The sequence below is a fragment of the Notamacropus eugenii genome, chromosome 1 (assembly GCF_028372415.1).
Source record: "Notamacropus eugenii isolate mMacEug1 chromosome 1, mMacEug1.pri_v2, whole genome shotgun sequence".
Taxonomy (NCBI): Eukaryota; Metazoa; Chordata; class Mammalia; order Diprotodontia; family Macropodidae; genus Notamacropus; species Notamacropus eugenii.
The window spans coordinates 150948614-150967111 of NC_092872.1; the positions used below are offsets into that span (position 1 = coordinate 150948614).

Here is an 18498-nt window from a genome sequence, read left to right on the forward strand (position 1 = left end):
CTATTTTTAAAAAAATCCCAATTTTGATCATTTTATTGACCATTTTATTTGATCATTATTCATTTAAATGAAATCATTTCATCTACAAAATGCCATCACTTTTGTAGATCATCACCTAATCTCACCACCAATCTCTAGCCTTGATTGACACCACCTCCCTCAGCCTCCCCCCTCTAACTGGAGGGCCTGAGGGCAGAGTAGCAAGTCCTTCCAAAGCTTTCCTCTACAGAAAACAGAAACTGGACTCTCAGCTCCCTCCACTCTGCTGTTCTGCCTGGCTTCAAATCCAGGGAACAAGCTGCCCCAACTGCCAGACATGCCCTGGTGTTCTCCCCTCCTTCTGACCCTTTTGTGTATTGTTACTCCCCCAACCGCCATTAGATGAGGGAAGGATTATCTTTTTATTTCTTGTTTCCCTAGCATTTGACACAGTGCCTGGCACAGGGTAGGGACTTGATAAATCATTAATGGACCGAATTAGAAGCATCACTGCTCCACAAACCTCTACAGGGTTAGTCTTCAAAACTTAAGAAACCAAAAATATCTGCTATAATGAAAAGAAAAATATATCCAAAAGTTTATTAAGAAATAGAATGATGAAATCCATATATGCTTAGCTTAATATTTACATTATGATAAAATATGTTACAGCTTGAGTTTATGAACAGAGATTTCTTCTTTCTTCTTTTGCTTTTTTTGTGTTTTCTTGGCATCTTGTATTTGCATTCTCACTTGATCTTGTAATTGAGAAAAGAAGGCTTGAGATGACTTCAAGGCTTTGTCTTTGCCTTCATCCTGCAGTAGGAAACAAAGCATAAAATATTTCTACAAAACAAAGTTTCTTTTTTATCTAATTGAAGGTCTATTAAAAGTCATGTAAAAAGTTGTATTCTTTATACCCAAATATTAATAAGTTCCTGATAGTTGCATTTTTGATAGCGTTGCTACAATTTAATTTCTAAATATGGTGGATTTCTTTCTTCCTCTCACACATGCCCCCTACTATTCCCCAACAAAAGAATTAGGCAACCAGAAACAAAGAAAAGAAGCTGATCTTTCTTTGTAGACACAGAATATGCTGTTATTGTTTCAGGAAGATAGGTTTATATAAGCACAGCAATTTCAATATAGGAATCCAAATTTCAACAATCCCCAATCTAAAACATTGAGAAAGAAGTGTGTGCAAGTGGAGGGAGGGGGGTTGTTTGAAAGAGTCTGTAAAAAGTCAATAAATTAAGCTTCTAAAAATCATTTTACTCTCTGAAATAAATACCAATAAACACTAAAATAAAGAAAAATTGTGCTAAATGAACCTGATCCTTTGTAGCTAGTTTTTTCTTCTGATATGGTGACATATTTTAGTGATGTTTTTCTTACAAAGAAGGAAATAATTACAAACAATAAGGTGCAAACAGCAAAACAGCTGTACTGAGTTTTCCAAAAAATATCTGAAGTAAAATATAACTAACCCAACATGGTGAAATTCATAATTCAAATCAATCAGCAGTAGACTTAGACTGCTACATCATCAATTATTCTGTTATAGCATACTCTAATTATAGAATTAGAACTAAAAAGAAACTTAGATGCCATTGAAACTGACTCACCCAATATGGACAAAAGGAATTGGAAGAGAGAGAGAGAGAGAGAGAGAGAGAGAGAGAGAGAGAGAGTGTGTGTGTGTGTGTGTGTGTGTATGTCTCAAGGTCAGCCAAACACAGCAGTAACCTTGACCTCTACTTTTACACAAATGCTCTTTATTTAAAAAAAAAAAAAAAAAAGGTTTCTGTTTCTAATTGGCCATATTCCACCATGCCTTACCTTTAGTATAGAAGCTTTGCCTGCTTTAGTTAGTTTCTTTAACTGTGCAGATGTTGCTGCTTTGGTATATTTGCTAGCCTGCTCAGGATTTCTTTTTGCTAACAATTTTTGCCGTTTTTCCTTTTCTCTTAATTTCATACGCTTACGATGTTTCTTCTTTCTTCGTTCTCGTTTCTTGTCTGTAACAGATTTCTCTGCATCTGTTTTTATGTCCCCTGCCTTATTTTTCTCCTATACAAACAAAAACAATACCTTTAACTCACCCTCAAAATTCAAGGAACAAGAGGAGGCAAGTAATCTCATTTTACAGGAAAAGAAACTAAAATACAGTAATAAGAGAGCCTTATAATTCCAGAACAAATCAGTGGTAGAAATCTGATATGACATATAGGCAGTCTTCCAAATTATTAATGGACATGTTCCAAAAGTTACTTTTAAAATTTATTTTTGAAAATATGAAGCATACTTTTCCATAGAAACAATAAAATAAATTAGAGTTGAGCTCACAGGCTGACCCACAACATAGCTGAAGTGTGGTGATAAGCGGTAAATCACTATTTATAATATTTCAGTGGGAAAATATGCTTAAAATTCCAATTTAGAATTCAATTCCAAGAGTAAGGATAACCACATATAGCTTCAAAGATGAAGTCTTATTAGGACATGAGAATTAATAGCTTGAAGCTAGGATTGACAGTATCATGGACTTAGAACTTTAGAGGATTTTAAAGGCCTTCTAATTCAATCCCCTAATTTTACAAGTAAGAAAACTGAGGCCTAGGGAAGTTAAGTGATTTGCTCAAAGTCACACCAGTGATATGTGGCAGAGTTGGGATCTGAAGTATTTTTTTCTGATGCCTACAAGTACCACACTTTGTGACAGAATGGGGCAAAAGCCACCATCCCTCTGCCATAGAGACAAGGAAGGGGAATGAGAGTGGAGAGAGGAATGAGAAAGGACTAGCTTCTTGGGCAGAGGTCGGCAGGGCAGGACACTACCTGAAGCGGCCATTCAAATGATACAATATTTGTACATAAAAGAGACTGCATATATAACTAGTGTATCCAACTTTTAACTAGATATTCTAATTCCATTATTAATGCCAGATTCCATTGTTAATAAAAGTTAAAAGGAAAAAAAGTCTTCTGATAGTCTTTTTACCAATGAAACTGGCATGGGATCATTTAGAATAATTTTTGTTATTGAAATGTAACATCACAGATACAATTAAAGTTATCTTTTTTCCCTTGATTTAGACCTGCAGACTCAGCTGTCTTCTGCCTTCACTGACACAGAACAGTAATTCTTCCATAATTTATGATTTAAAGAGTTGCCCGAGACCCTGAGAAAGTAAGCGATTGGCTTGTATTACACAGCCTACCCTATACCAGAGGCAGGGCTTGAGGAGGTCTTTCTGATCGCAAGGCTGGCTGCTACAACTGCTTCCTCTTTTTTAGTCTTTTAGGCATTTATATAGCATTTGATACCAACTAGCTGCTTTTAACTCATTTCTATCCCTTTTGATAGCCAGGAAGAAAAGATTAAGATTTTAAATTTAAATATTACATCACAATATTATCTGTGCGAATATCCCTAGAAAAGACAATAATGATGAAGCAAGAGACTGTATTATTCCTGTTAACTTACATATAATCCACTATATAAACTTTCCATTCACAAAGGAAATTAGCAAAAAAGACATTCAAAAGCACAAATATCTAAATTACAAATGTGTAATTTATAAAACTGCATGTTCTCCATATCTGCTTCTTACCTTGATTTCTTCTGGAGCTAGGAGTGCTGCATCACTAACATGTACTGGTGCCACTTCCTCCATAGTTATAGCAGGAAGATTAGACACAATTTTAATCTCTGGAACAGGCTAGAAAATGAAATAACATAAAAGTCAGAAATAACTCTAAAAATACAAAAGAGTAGTTATCATAATGCTACTCATTTGAAATCTTGTAAGGCATTATGTGGTAAATATAATAAAATATGAATAAATGAGGTAACATTCAGGGTAATATTTTTATTACCTAAACTTAGGTATGATCAGATCAAAATGGTATTGATGAAGTAATTGTGAAGTCATCAGTTTTTTGAGACCTGCCCAAAATCCCTCTTTAGAAGGAGTGAAAAGGAAAATCTAAGAAATTATAGTCTTCAGATCCTGATGAGATTTGTTAAGGGAGGATATGAGAGATGACAGCTGACATCAGAAATCAGAGAAACAGATTTAGAACTGGAAGGGACTTTAGAGACCTCTAGTCAAGCTTTCTCATTTTATAAGTGAGTAAACTGAGGAGAGGACAGCAACCAAAAGGCAAACATATTTTCTCTTAAAACAGAAAGGCATAGATGGGATTACACATTTTGCCTGGTCCAAGAGGTAAGAACAAAAATGAATGACAGGGAAGCAGATGCAGAGTCTGAACGTAAGGAATAAATTCCTAAAAACTAGAGCTATCTGAAAATGCTCCGACTTGAGACTGAGCCCCTGATCACTACAAGTGTTCAAACAACATGTGTTTAGGGATATCACCCACAAGAAGAGTTATAAGGATCATGATTGAGTGTCAAATCAAGGGAACACTTTAATAAAAGCTTGGCCTTAATGGACTGACAAAAATTAGATGAGCGGAATGGAGAGGAAAAAAACACACAAGCATGAACAAGGGTACAATGTTAGGAAAGGATAACAGGCACACTGGTGAGAAATACATGGTAACAGAAGAGGGGCAAGGAAGTGGGGCAGTGAGCAGCATTGAGATGGGAAAGGCAGGTGGGAGACAGAGTGTACAAAGTTTTGCATATCAGACTAAGGAGTGAGTCACCTACAATTCACAGGAATCTTAAATCCTAATATACTTACTGGCTTAGGTGTAAAATGAAAGTCAGAAAGAGCATCGAGTTGCTGAAAGAGTGAATCCATCATCTTCTGAATTTCTACATGCTCTGGGTTTTCTTCTTCTTCTTTCTTTTCCTAAAATAATGAACTCAGTAACTGAGCTTAACCCAAATCTCAGAACAAAACAGTACTTTTGAGGAAAGTTCTATTGCCCCAAAAACAATTTTGGGCTTTTGCCTTAAAGAACAGTTCAATAGCAGCTCTTTTTGTGGTGGCAAAGAACTGGAAATTGTGGAGACGCCCATCAATTGGGGAACGGCTGAACAAGATGTGGTATACGAGTACAATCTTGTGCTCTAAGAAATGATGAGACTTCAGAAAAAACCTGGAAAGACTTCTATGAACTGATGCTGAGTGAGGGGAGCAGAATCAGGAGAACACTGTACAGTTACAGTCACACTGTGCGACGACTGACTTGGAAAGAACTACAGAGTCTGAATGCAGATCGAAGCAGACTATTTGCTGTCTCTTTTGTTTTGTTTCTTCTTTCTTGTGGTTCATTCCATTGGTTCTAATTCTTCTTTACAACATGACTAATGTGAAAATGTTTACTATGAATTTATATGTAGAGCCTATATCAGATTGCATGCTGTCATGGGTAGGGGGAAGTGGAGAGAGGGGGAGAAAATTTTAAACTCAAAAGTTTGTGGAACTGAATGTTGTAAACTAAAAGTAAATAAATAAATTTTAAAAATAAGGTAAAAGAAAGGGCACTTCAGGAGGCCCATTAACTGCTACATATTGATGGTCATCTAGTATCTACTACAAGTTGTCACATTTGACAATGGCATTATTGGAACTAAATTTGACAATAGTTCCCAGACTTCTCTATTTTCCCTACTAACACCATTACCACAGTAAGGTCAGAGTGCCCCAAGGATTCGTTGAGAAACAAAGAGGAAAGTGAATGGCTATTTGCCACCATGCTCTAACTCCAAATCTCGACCCCAATTGCTCTCAGTGTCTAAAACTTCCAAGGAGATGAGGCTGGTTCAAGGACTGAATTGGAGTTTGTGCCTATTCTAGGAGGGGGGTGTGGGGAAATTCAACTAAACCAAACTCCAGATCAACTCCTGAGGAAACACAAAATTCTCTATCAGCTCCAAATTGTAGAATGACTTCAACTTTCACCAAATCTAGTAAACTTTCCTGTTCCCAAGCAAAATCTGAACATTTTGCTAAGAAATCATATAATGAAAATTCATTCAGTTAGTATTTGCCAGAATTACAAATGTATGACTTATTTTGTTAATTAATGAAGTCTTCTTTACATAATTCCATTTAGCTGGGGGAAAGAATCCCATATTCCATAGAAGTAAATTCATTTGGTTCATTAAGCTTCCACTAAGAAATTACAACAATTATAAAGATAGTTTCACTTATTCTGGGAAAGTTGAAAAATAAAATCCCATCAAAGAAAGTATTTCTATTATCTCATGGAAAATATCTTCAATAAAAATGTTATTTTTCTACCCAATTTAACTGGGCAGAAAACCTACCTAATCTAACTCACTTCAAGAAAGAAAAAAAAATTCACGAAAATCCCCAGTTTCTTTTTCTTTAATAGCAAAGGGTTTGTGCTACAAAGTTTCTTACCTGGTTAAGTTTGAGGTATTCTTGCTCATAAATTTCTGCAAGGCTCAACTTACTCTTTTCATGATCTAATGTTAAACGCTTCTTATATTCAAATGCCTCCTCTTTTGGTTTTTCTTTACGTACTACGTCATCCCAAGCCTAAAAAATAAATAGGGGAAAACTCTTAATTCAATAATTTTACATTATCGTACATATATACAGGGAATTCATTTCTAAAACACAACTGTTTTACTGTGTTTCAACAGAAGCAAAAATAAATTTTTCCAAGACGTTAACAACACTTGTGCATAAAATACTATTAACACTCAGATTTCCCCATGACAGTTTATGTAACATAAAACCTGTCATGAAAAAAACAACAAAATAATCCAGTATACTTTGTAAAGAGAAGAAAAATATTTCTTATATATTTTATATTAAAGAAGCACAGATAGGTGAAGGGACATTATAGCTAGTTAAGCTTTATTTTAATGGTCCCAGAATAAGACCAATTAAACAAAACTTTTATTTACTAAATGTAAAATGATGAGGTATTTAATATTTCTAAATATAATATATACTCACCAGGTTATAAGATGTGTCTAGAGCAAGGAACCCTGTGTTGTCTACTATAATCAGACTGATTTCAAAATCCAATAGATGTCACTATCCACTCTTTCCCTAATGGCATTATAGAAAGGAAATACATGGCTTCTAAGCACATCTTGTTTCTTGTATCTCCTCAAAATTTAAAATATCAGCATGATATTAAAGCATGGAAATGGCTTGAGCAGTCACTCCTCATTTCACCCCACTGTAGGTCCACACCAATCACAAAGAAATGAATGTATCTTCATAATAAAAAAAGGTTGTTAAACTCTGTCTTAGACAACTCAAATTTTTAGTGAAAAGAATATAAAAATATTTGAGAACTGTTAAACAAAAAATAACAATCATGGTCCAATCAACACTCAAAGAAACTTATATTCATTTCTGGAAATGTCAGTCCTGGAAATGAAAAGCTATTAACCTGATCTTTTATCCTCTGTTTGATGATATCCTCGAGTTTCAAAGTGGTTTCCTCAGTAATCACAGGTGCTAAAATAAGGAACACAAAATAGATTATTAATCAATATTTAACAATGGTACACTATTTAAAAAAATATTTCAATACTCATGGAGAGGTCCTTTCTATTGATCAAAATGCCTTGGAAAAACAAAACTCTTGTACTAGAACTGTTTGAACTAAAATGAAGTCCACCAAGCTGACAGAAGAAAGAGTTCTATAATAGGAGTCAAATGAGTTGATTTTGCTGCTTCCAAGCTGTAAAACTGTGGACTCTGGCCTTCAATCTCCTTAGACATTAATAGGGATAATCCCATTTGCCCTGGCTTCCTTAAAAGATTCTCATGAGAATAAAATAGCAGTTGTGAAGGTACTTTAGCTATCCCCAAATAGCCAGAAAAGAAGTTTTCACATGCTTGTCTCTATATGCATGCATGCCTGTATGTATGTTTATAAGTGTGTATGTTATATTCACAGAGGTGTTGTTTCTCAAGCTAATCACCTTGAGAGACTATTTTATATTGTTGTCATTGTTTATAACATTAAAAAATTTGTTGGGGAATTTCTGTTAGAGTCCACTTAAGAATCATTTATATTATGTATTGTTTTTTTATTACCCAACTTAATGACTTTCCTCATTCTCCATATGTGGTTTCGAATGATTTTTAGCTATTTTCAAAAATCAGATTCATGTTGAAATGACAAATATTTGACATCACTGGGGATCTTAAAAAGTATGACACAGGCTCACAGACAATTCTAAAACAAATGTGTTTTAACCAGAATTACCAATGTTGTGATGAATACTAAAGTTCTAAGATAGAACTACTTTTAAAATATAAACATTCATTTGCCTATGCCCTATTTTTTTTAAAACCCAATATACCAGTTATAATACTTTACAATTACATAAGTCCCAAGGAATAAACCTACAGCATCCCAATGAAGACATTAAATTTGCATTGTCACATTATCAAATTATATATCACAATCTAAATAGTTTCCCCATTACACAACAAAATTCTAAGTAATAAAGTTAAACTCCAAGGCATAGTTTTATCTGTAATAAGTGGCATTTATACAGTGGCTTCAGGTTTGCAAAGTGGTTTTCACAAAAAAAACTATCTAACTTGAGCCTCACACAGCAACCCTGTGCTGGGCATAATATGTACCTACATTTTTGCAGATGAACAAATTGAGGCCAAGTGTGGTTAGCTGACTTGCTCAAGGTCACGTAGTATTTGAAACAGGATTTAAACTGAAGTCTCCATGATTTAGAATCTAACACTTAGTCCATGTTATGCTGCCTCTTAGCTTAATGTGTCCAACATGTTTATATTTACAGGGCAAATGAGCATTATTTTGGGCCATGGTAAGAGAAAGGCAAATTTTCTTCCATATCAGCAACTTCTGGGTCAAGAACTACCCAACCACTTACGTTAGGAGCTTCTTCATGTTGCTTGGGGGCAATTTTAGATCTCACTGGAAACCCTACAAATTAGCCACCTACTTCATTCATTCTTTGCTAAAGCACTCCCGTCCCCTAACTGTAGAATGCTTTAGTCTTTAGTTATCCTCACAAGCTAACGTCAGAGATTACTAATGTAACTGGAGAGTTAGAGGGACCACAATGGCCACCTACTCCAATATCTTCATAAAATACCTGGCAAGTGGTCGTCCAGCTTTTACTTGAAGATGTCCAAGAAGGAGGAACCCACCAGTTCTTAAACCAGTCCATTTCAATTCTGAATAGCTTTAATTGTTAAGAAGGTTCTTTTGATATAAATCTTAAATTTGTTTCTTTTTAATCTGTGTATTGCTCCTGATTCTTCTATGGGGTCAAATACAGCAAATCTAATCCCCATCCCACATGATAGTCATTCAAATACCTGAAGACACATCTCCTCGTCAAATTTCTTCTTCTCCAACCTAAACACCTCCAATTTCTTTAACTGACTCTCATATGACACGGATTCAAGGTCCTTCACTATCCTGGCTATCCTCTTCTGAATACTCTCCAGTTAAACAATGTATTGGTGCCCAGACGAGGTCTGATGAGGGCATAGTGCAGCAGGGCTATCATCCCCCTCTTCCTGGAATCTATGCCTTGTAATACAGTCCATGATCATATTTGCTTCCTTGGCTACCACATCTCAGTGCTAATTCACACTGGCCATGCAGTTCACCAAAAGCCCTAGATCTTTTAACAGAACTGTGGTATAACCACACTTCCCTCATCTTTTACTTATGAAGCTAATTTTTTTGTACCTAGATGCAAGACTTACTTATTCTATCAAATCTTATCATATAAGATTCAGTCCAATAAAGCACTGAATCTGGATTTAGAAAGATCTGAACCCCAACTTTAGACACTATGTTACCCTTGGCAAGTCACTTTCCCCATCTGCTTCACTTTCCTCATTTGTACAATAGGGATAATAGCAGCATCTACCTCCCAGAGTTGTTGTGAGGATACAACAAGATAGTTGTAAAGCCTTATTAAATCATTCCCATTTACAGAGGAGGAAACTGATGCCCAAGAAGGTGAAGTAATACTAAGGTTCACACAGGTAAAGTTAAATATTATTCACTATTTTGGAAAATAAATGTTCAATTCTTTATCAAATACTGTTTTAAATATGGCACATAAACAAATATCAAAGTAATCAAAGTACGAAGAAACCATTAAACATTTACCCATCCTGACTGCATGGTCAAAGTGTAATGTTTCTTCTAGAAGGCTGTTTTCTGGTCTCTTTTGTCCTGTCACTTCCCCTTGAAGCTGCCAAGGTTTCTGTTCCAACAACTCTTTCTCTAAAGATTTAATTCTTTCTGCCATCTGAGAATAAAAGGGGAAAAGTACTTATTTCATTACTTTGTATTTTATTTCACTGGTGGGGTAGCCTCCATATATGCTGGTCACAATCCCATTTACATTAATAAATGGCCTCTAAGAGGGGTGATAGTCAATCTAGGCATAAGTCCAGGCAATGGACAAGACCTACTCTTCAACCTTCTCAGCTTGGCAGTATCTACCAGAACTTGAGCAGGTACAGGCTTCATGACCACATGGGTGACTTTCATGCATTAGAAGATTTCAGTGAGTTAGGAAAATGTTATATTAATATTCATATAGTAATAATCATTTACATTTAGATACCACTTTAAAGTTTAAAATCACTTTAAATGCATTTTCTCAAACAACATTGAGAAATGACAAGTCACAGCTATTGCAAACCAAATGTTTTGCTTCTTTGTACAATATATATTGGCTATACGTTACCTTCTCCTGTCTTTGTTCAAAAGAGGATTTGACTCCATCAGAATTATTCTTTTCACTGAAAGCATCTGTGTCTTGGATTTCTTTGTCATCAGGCAAAGCAAAGGTTACTCTTTTCCCAGCTCCATGTTGTCTATTCTCATTTTCTTCAGTTTCATCTTCTTCATCCCTAAACCATCAAGACATTTAGCAAAGGAAATACTATTCACATGTATCTTCTAGGAAAGGAAAAAAAAATATTTTCCAATAATAAAACTTTTCCATTTTAAATATACCATACCCTCAAAATCTAATACATTTCCTATACTTCCAAAGTCAAGAAAACTTATAAAAAATCAAGAAGGAATCATTTTAAACTAATTCCCATATAGCTAAAAAAAGATTTCATAATATTCATTTAATACACTAATATTCAACACTGATTTAAACAAATATATTCAAATAGCAACCTTAATAGTTCATAATTTCTAACAACTGATGATACAATGTTGACATTAGTGATTTTTATTGAAAATAGGAACCAAATCAAAGAACTATATAGCAAAACCATAAGCTATTGTAAAGCCCTCCCCATTGCTGGCCCATCTCCACCCACCATCTACACATATGGGTTCTCTAGAGTGAAATTAAAGTAACACCTTCCTAAATGAAGCATATGACAACTCACATTAAAACCAGACAAAAACTGATGGGCAAATTACATGACACAACTTAAAAAGGATGACTCAAAATGCTCACTCTTCAGAAATGTCTTCCTCTTCTTCATGATCCATTTCCTTATCCTCATCTTCAACCTCATCCTGACCCAGTCCATCATTATCACTTGCTGTGTCTTCACTTTCAACTGGGTCAAAGAAATCTTTGTATTTTAGGTTTCTGGAACTTTTTTCTGACTAAAATAAAACATTTAAATCTTCTGCTTAAGGAGAGAAAATAACTTTAAAAATAAGTTTTTTAAAAGTACTTTCTACATGCTGAAAATTATTTTCCAATGAAAGTTATTAACTGAAATTAGCATTTAAGAGTAAAAGAAAAATATAGCCTATAAGATCTGCACACAGATCATTCATTGATTTTTAGGCATAAAAAAATATTTAAATTTGGCAAAAGAGAATAAAGAATTCTACATCTCTTAATTTAACAAAGGTCAATTGATAAGCACTTACTGGGTAGACATTAGGAATACAGAAACGGAAATTAAACAGTCTCTGGTCTCAAGGAGCATATAATCTATTAAGGAAACAAAATGTATATATGTGTGTGTATACATATGCTACGCATATGTACATACAAAAGAAATAGAAGATCGTGTTCAGGGAGGGGAAATACACCAGCAGCAGAGAGCACAGGTTTCATGTAGAAGATCTAAGTTTTGAAAGGAACCAAGGATCCTAACAGGCAGAGGTGAAGAGGTAGTGAACTCTAAGAGGGGACAGTGTGTTGTATCATAAATGAGAAAACAGCAAGGCCAGTTTGTCTGGACTGTAGAAGGTAAGAAGGGGAATATAAAAGGAGACCCCCGATGTGGATCCAGGTTGTGAAAGGTCTCAAAAGCCACACAAAGGAGTCTGTAGTTGATTTTAAGTGTAATGAGGAGCCCTTCAGCTTACAGAGCAGAGGAGTGATATGGTCAGACCTGTGCTTTAAGAAAATCCCTTTGGCAGCAAGTAGCGGATGGAATGGTAGGGAAAGACTTGAAGCAGAGAAATCACTACAATAGTAGAGACAAGAAGCAACAAGGCCCTGAACGAGGAGGGAGCTTTATGGGTTGGATCCAAGAGATGTTAATGCAGACTTGACGAGTCTTGGTGACTGACTGGATTATGTCGGATAAAAGCGGCTGAGAAGTAAAGGATGACTCCAAGGTCTCCAACCTGGGTGACTGGAAGGGAAGTGATGTTCCGGACAGGTACTGCAAAGTGTGAAAGGACTAGGTTTATGGGAAAATATGAGAACAAATATTAAGCAAACCCATGTCAAGACTAAAAGAAATATTAAATGTACTTTAAAATTATTAAATGCTATAGGCCCTAACCTTTCTATTTTGGTTGGTTGAGGTTTTATGGGAATAAGATGAAGTAGGATGAGAAAGTGATGAGTTTGGTGAAAATTTTTGGGTCATTTTTATTTGCTTTAACATATCTGAATTATTCATTTGAGTCCTAATGAACTGTGAGAAAGGAAGTCCTTTTTATATTAAAGATACTTTAAATATCCACAAAAGGAAAAGGACAAAACTTAATCACTAGACAAAAGAAAAACTTTACCTTTTTTGGAGAGTCTGTAAATAGGTCACCATCCTCATCAGAAATAATTTCCTCAAAATAATTAACATCATCTTCATCATCTTCCTTTTTTTCTTTCTTCTCTTTTTCCATATCTTCCAAAAAGGACTCCATTTCAGATAATTTGAAAAATTTATCATCTACTATGGATTTCTCTTTTGACTTAATAAATACTTTTGGCTTCTTGTTTTGACGTTCGAGTTTATCAATGTCAAAGTCAAGGTCAGAATCCTCATCGTTAAAATCTGAACGTTCCTCCATATCAACTTTATTTAACTTTTTCTTTCTCTTACTGTCTTTTTCAAGACCATCATGAACTAGATCTGACTTTTGCTCCAGCTTCGAATCCTGTTCTATTTCCTCCTCACTGTCAATGTCTATCTCTGAGTCAACCTCTTCACTCTCTGGGAGAAGACGGAGTTCCTTGTCTTTAACATTGGCAATAACAGCTTTCTTAAAGTACTGTAAAACTGGTTTATTCTGCAATTCCAGCTGCTGCCAAATCTGCTCATCATCAAAGTTTTCTATCACCAATTCTTCTAAAGGGCTCCCAAGAGTTGCATCGGCCTTGAATGATTTATGTAAATCAAAAAGGGCTTTTGTTAAAGATATAAAATTTACAGCCAATCCATCTTGAACACTATGAAGGGAAGAAAACGTCAATAAATTTAAAATAATACCTTCAACATTTTTATAGTCACATTTTTAGGCTTTATTTAGTATTTTATTTTTCCCATTTTTAAAACTTTGAGTTCAAAATTCTCTCCCTTCCTTCATCCCCAGCCCCCTTCATTGAGAAGGCAGGCAATTCAACATAAGTTATACATGTATAGTCACACAAAACATATCCATTAATAGTCACGTTGTGAAAGAAAACACAGACAAAAAAAAAAACTAAGAAAAATTAAGTTAAAAAAAGGATGCTTCAATCTGTATTCAGATATCATCAGTTCTTTCTTTGGGTGATGGAATCCTAATAAAGCTGCCACCAGCCCCAATATCTAACTTCTTTATGGGCCCATTGAACAGCAAGCATGTCCTAATTTAACCACACAATCTGACTTTAACCATACTATACGGCCCCCAGACTCAATATAGATACTGCCCCTAACTAGCTACCACCCCCAGATCCAATTCACATATTTGAACAGGTGTGTTCTTGATCTCAAGCATAATCACATCATCCATTTAGCAGAGGAGAGGACCACAATACCTACCTATCTATCTTGACCAGACACAACCACAATAGCTAGCCAATAAAGGGCTGCAAGACCAGGATGTTTGACCACCAAACCATAGAAGAGATCCCTCCCCATTATCTAATCCCTTAACAAATCCCTCCTGACTTTTTAATGTTCATAATTTCTGTTGTGTAATTACATCTTTACCCTATTAAAAAAATCCATCTTGCTTTCACTGAAGTTGCTAGTTCTTCTTGGAACCCAGCCCGTTTCAAAAGGGGCGTCAATCCTCAATAAATGCCTATACTTAGATCAGAGGTGGTCTGACTCTGAATTCTTTGAGATAACACATCATGAAACCACAACAGTTTTTGGTGTCCCTGGGTGGGCAGAGCCCCAGCTTCCATCCCATGTCTGCAACACAGGGGTGGACAACATTTTTCATCACAAATCCTTCAGAGTTGACTGGGATAACTGTATTGCTGGGAATAGCTGTCATTCATAGCTGATCATCTTAATATATTGCTGTTACTTTGCACACAATATATTTCACTTTTTGTCAGCCCATGTAAGTCTTTCCAGATTTCTCTGAGAGTATCCTGCTCATCATTTCTTATAGGACAAGAATATTCCACACACCACAACTTGTTCAGTTATTCCCCATGGATGGGCTTCCCCTCAACTTCTAACTCTTCACCCACAGAAAAGAGCCGTATACTCATAATTTTTTTAAATGGATTAAACATAACCACATGCCCACTACATTTTCTGGAGTGGTAAAATTAAGAGAAATTTTGCTACTCAGTAACTTATTGTAAAAGTTTGTTGAGGGAGGATGTTAAAAAAAATCTACAATAAAACAAAGTTTGGAGAAAAGCAAAAGATTCAGTTATTCATGCCACACTTGCCTCTATTACCATTATCCCAATCAATCTGTTCAGGAACTTTCCTACTCCAATCCATCTTCTACTCAGCAATCAAAGTGATCTTTCTAAAGAGCAGAATTGACCAAGTCACCCCCTAAGTCAATAAACTCCAGTGAGTTTCTATTACCTTCAGGTAATAGAAAATCCTCTGGTTTTTAAAGCCCTTCATAACCTAGCTCCTTCTTACCTTTCCAGTCTTCTTACACCTGACTTCCTTCCATGAACTTTATGATCCAGTGACTATGCCTTACTTGTTCTTCCTCACACAAGACACTTCATACTCAATGCATTTTCCCTGGCTGCCTCCCATGCCTGCAAAGTTCTCTCTACCCATCTCTATTTCCTACATAGTTGTTTGTTGCATGTTGTCTCTTCTTAATCCCCACCCCCATTAGACTGAGTTCCTTGAGGGCAGCACAGTCTTTGTACTTCCATTGCTTAGCATAGTGCCTGGCATGTAAGTAGATGCCTAATAATCACTAGTTGTGGTCGTTGTGCACAGAACTGACTAAGCACTTATTGGGTGTTTGTATAACATGCAAAACATAAAATACTAAAACAGTGGTGGCTTATGAAAGGGGATCAATAATGTTCAGATTCTGTACACTGTAGAGATTACAACCCATCTAAGCCTTTTTATCCTTTGCAGTTCTTACATAGGTCATCCACTAAGTCTCCCAAAGATGGAGGATGCTTGCTTTAACAAAGTATAACAGGTCTCTTACCTTCCTTATAAAGGAGCTCAGATTCCCAGGACCTGAAGAACACTCAGGCATCCAGTCCCACCTCTACCTGAACAGAAAGCCTGTCTACAATATGACCAATGGGGACCTAGATTCCACTTGAACTTTCCTGGTGGTGGAGAGCTCACTACTTCATCCTACTTTGACCAGCTCTGATTTTTAAGGTTTCTCCCTTCACCTTCTACCTGCTGTTTCTGGTTTGGTTCTCTGGTGTCAAGTAAAATAAATTTAATCCCTGTTACACAAGGGCTGCAGCCAGCTGAGGTTGACTCATTGGATCTTCTCTAGACCAAACAGCCCTACTTGCTTCAGTTAATCCTTGGACGTCACATCTCAAGTCCCCTCTTAAGAACATGCTCCAGGACAGTGGAGGCTCTCCAAACTCCTAGCTATGGGACTGCCTCCTCAGGGAAGGGAAGGGTCTGTCCTGACAGTCACAGAAGGCAAGGATGGAAGTCGGAGAGCGTGCAGACCAAGGGAACCTTCTAATACATGACTCTTTGGGGAAGCCTACCCCACTCTTAGACAGTTCTATCAAGCAGATGTCCTCTCTTACAAGGAGTTCAAACGTGTCTTTCTGCCCCCAGGACCCATTACTCCAAGACCTACGGGAACCGAGCTATCTTCTGGTCTACAAGAAAGACCTTTACAAACATCTCCAATTGGGATGAGACCTTGAAAACTCTGCCATCATCTCGCATGGATATTTAGCAGGACTGGCCGATCCGGGTGGCCTCCCCCCGGGGACTCGTTATCTCAGAGACCCTCTCTGTCCCCGACCACGGCCATCCTCCCCGGCCGCCCCTCCCGCCCCTGTCCCTTCTCAGGGCAGCCTTTCCGGCCACTCCACGCCTTCCTCCCTCTGTGGACAGCGCATGGGTGCATTAACTGTGAGCTCCCGGAAAGCAGGGGCTGTCTTTCTGCCTTTCCTGGTCACGAGGGATCTGGTGGGGACCGTCTGGAGCCGTAAGGAGGCAGCGCTCCAAAAGTTACCTCCAAGCGGACTGCGACGCCGGGGTAACCAAGAGAAACCATCCTTCCCCCTCCCTTCACCCCGGATGAGCCCGTTGGGCAGGGGCGAGATCGAGAGCCGAGGCCTCGTGGCGTGGCCTCCTCCACGCCGCCTTCCGCCCGGAGCTCTCGCACCACGGGATGCTTACGTGAGGAACTGCTCCGGATGAGCCGTGTGAGTGTCCAGCTCCTTCAGGCAGCGATCCAGGATCCGCCGCCGCCGGCCCCGTAAACTTTTCTTCGACATCTCTGCCGGTCCAGATCTCACATGGAGCGGAAGAGGAAACTCCGGAAGCCGCTCGACTACGAAGCCGAGCCGGCCCAAGGGAACTTCCGACTGTGGGACGGTGGTTCCGCAACACACAAGTTCCTAGGCCCCGCCCTCCCGCTCTGACCCCAGTCCGCGGCCTATCGCCGCCGCGCCTGCGCGACAGGAAGGAGAGCCTGAGGGAAGTCATTGAGAAACGGTTCCTAACAGGGTCCACTACTGTTTATCAGGCTGGGTGGAGAGTCTGCTATTAGAAAAACCTATTACTAGTGCGGAATGGTCATCAGATTGATTTTGAACTCTGTTCTCTGCGAGGCTGTCAATAAAGTTGGAGTTGAAAGCCCTCGCCGGAGCTCGACCTATCACAGACAGCCGAGCCGGGCTCCTCGAAGTCACTCCACCCACCGCAGCAGCCGCACGCTCTCCTAAGGCACGCCCCTTTCCTCCTCCCCGGCTCCTCCTTCTCCTAAGACGCGCCACTCCGCCCAATCCCGAAGTCGCGCGCCAGCCACCTCCTCCTCCACGCACCCACCGAACCCACCCCCTCGGAAGATGGCGCATGTGCAGAAGGTGGTCCGGTGGGCGCTGTCCGCCGTGCGGCTTGCAGGTGGGACTTGTGGGACTTTGTGAGAGCCCCGGGCGGGCGGCGGTGGGCGGTGCGGGCCGAGGCTCAGGAGAGCTGCCTCCGCTTCTAGGAGGCCGGACGTAGAGGGCCCTCCGCAGACAGGGCGGGGGTGACGGGGAAGATTTAGAGCTGAAGAGACCGTTTTACCGGTGAGAAGACAGAGGCTTAAGGAGGTCAGGCAGGTAGTGAATGGTAAGAGGCTAAATTTGAACCCAGGACCTCGGGCTCCCTGTATGAAGCCAGCCCAGGGCAGCAGGGGCCCTGCGCCAACGCCCTCGAGCAAACCTGAACATTTTAAAGTCCTTTATCCGCGTTCAGCGATCGTGGATTGGACCGGGACTCTTTATTAAGGGGTGGGGGCGTTTGAGGACACACAGTCCTACTCCTGGTGCTTCCTGCCGGGCAGACACGCAGGGAAATGCCAGTTGTGCCAACCTGCCATCCCCAGAGGCAGTGGAGATTAAGTCATTTGGGGAAAGGTCATTTAAGAAGGCCTTCAGAAAACAAAACATAAACAGAGAAGGCATTCAAAGTGTGTTCTTTCACTCTAAATTGAATTTTTAAAACTGACTCTTTTTTTTTAAACTCCAATAAAATAAATGATCAGTTTTAGCTCATACTCCATAAAGTTGTAAAAGAAACAGATCCAAAGCTTCTAGAACATCTACGATGGTACCTAAAGATGGTGAACACGCTGCATTCACAGAAGTTAATAATAGTAACTTAACATTCATACACTGGTGTGTACCGGAGGGACAGTGAATAGAGCACCAGTGCAGGAGTCCGGAAGACCTGAGTTACACTC

The 18498-nt window shown here is 38.5% G+C and overlaps 2 protein-coding genes across 2 annotated transcripts in view; one reads left to right on the plus strand and one right to left on the minus strand.

The window, feature by feature from the left end:
* Positions 1-553: 553 nt before the first annotated feature.
* MPHOSPH10 (M-phase phosphoprotein 10) lies at positions 554-17158 on the minus strand. The gene is made up of 11 exons (XM_072616643.1): positions 16950-17158; positions 12922-13579; positions 11393-11547; positions 10658-10823; positions 10072-10213; positions 7339-7406; positions 6330-6467; positions 4698-4808; positions 3597-3704; positions 1822-2052; positions 554-795 (listed from the first exon to the last, which is right to left on the minus strand). Exons 1-11 carry the CDS (start codon positions 17045-17047, stop codon positions 646-648), a joined length of 2025 nt encoding a protein of 674 aa, XP_072472744.1. The 5' UTR covers positions 17048-17158; the 3' UTR covers positions 554-645.
* A 291-nt stretch (positions 17159-17449) lies between these two features.
* MCEE (methylmalonyl-CoA epimerase) overlaps positions 17450-18498 on the plus strand; it is a 28374-nt gene continuing 27325 nt past the window's right edge. The window contains exon 1 of the mRNA XM_072616652.1: positions 17450-17675. Within this exon, the coding sequence (XP_072472753.1) occupies positions 17621-17675 (55 nt within the window). The 5' untranslated portion in view covers positions 17450-17620. The remainder of the gene's footprint in view (positions 17676-18498) is intronic.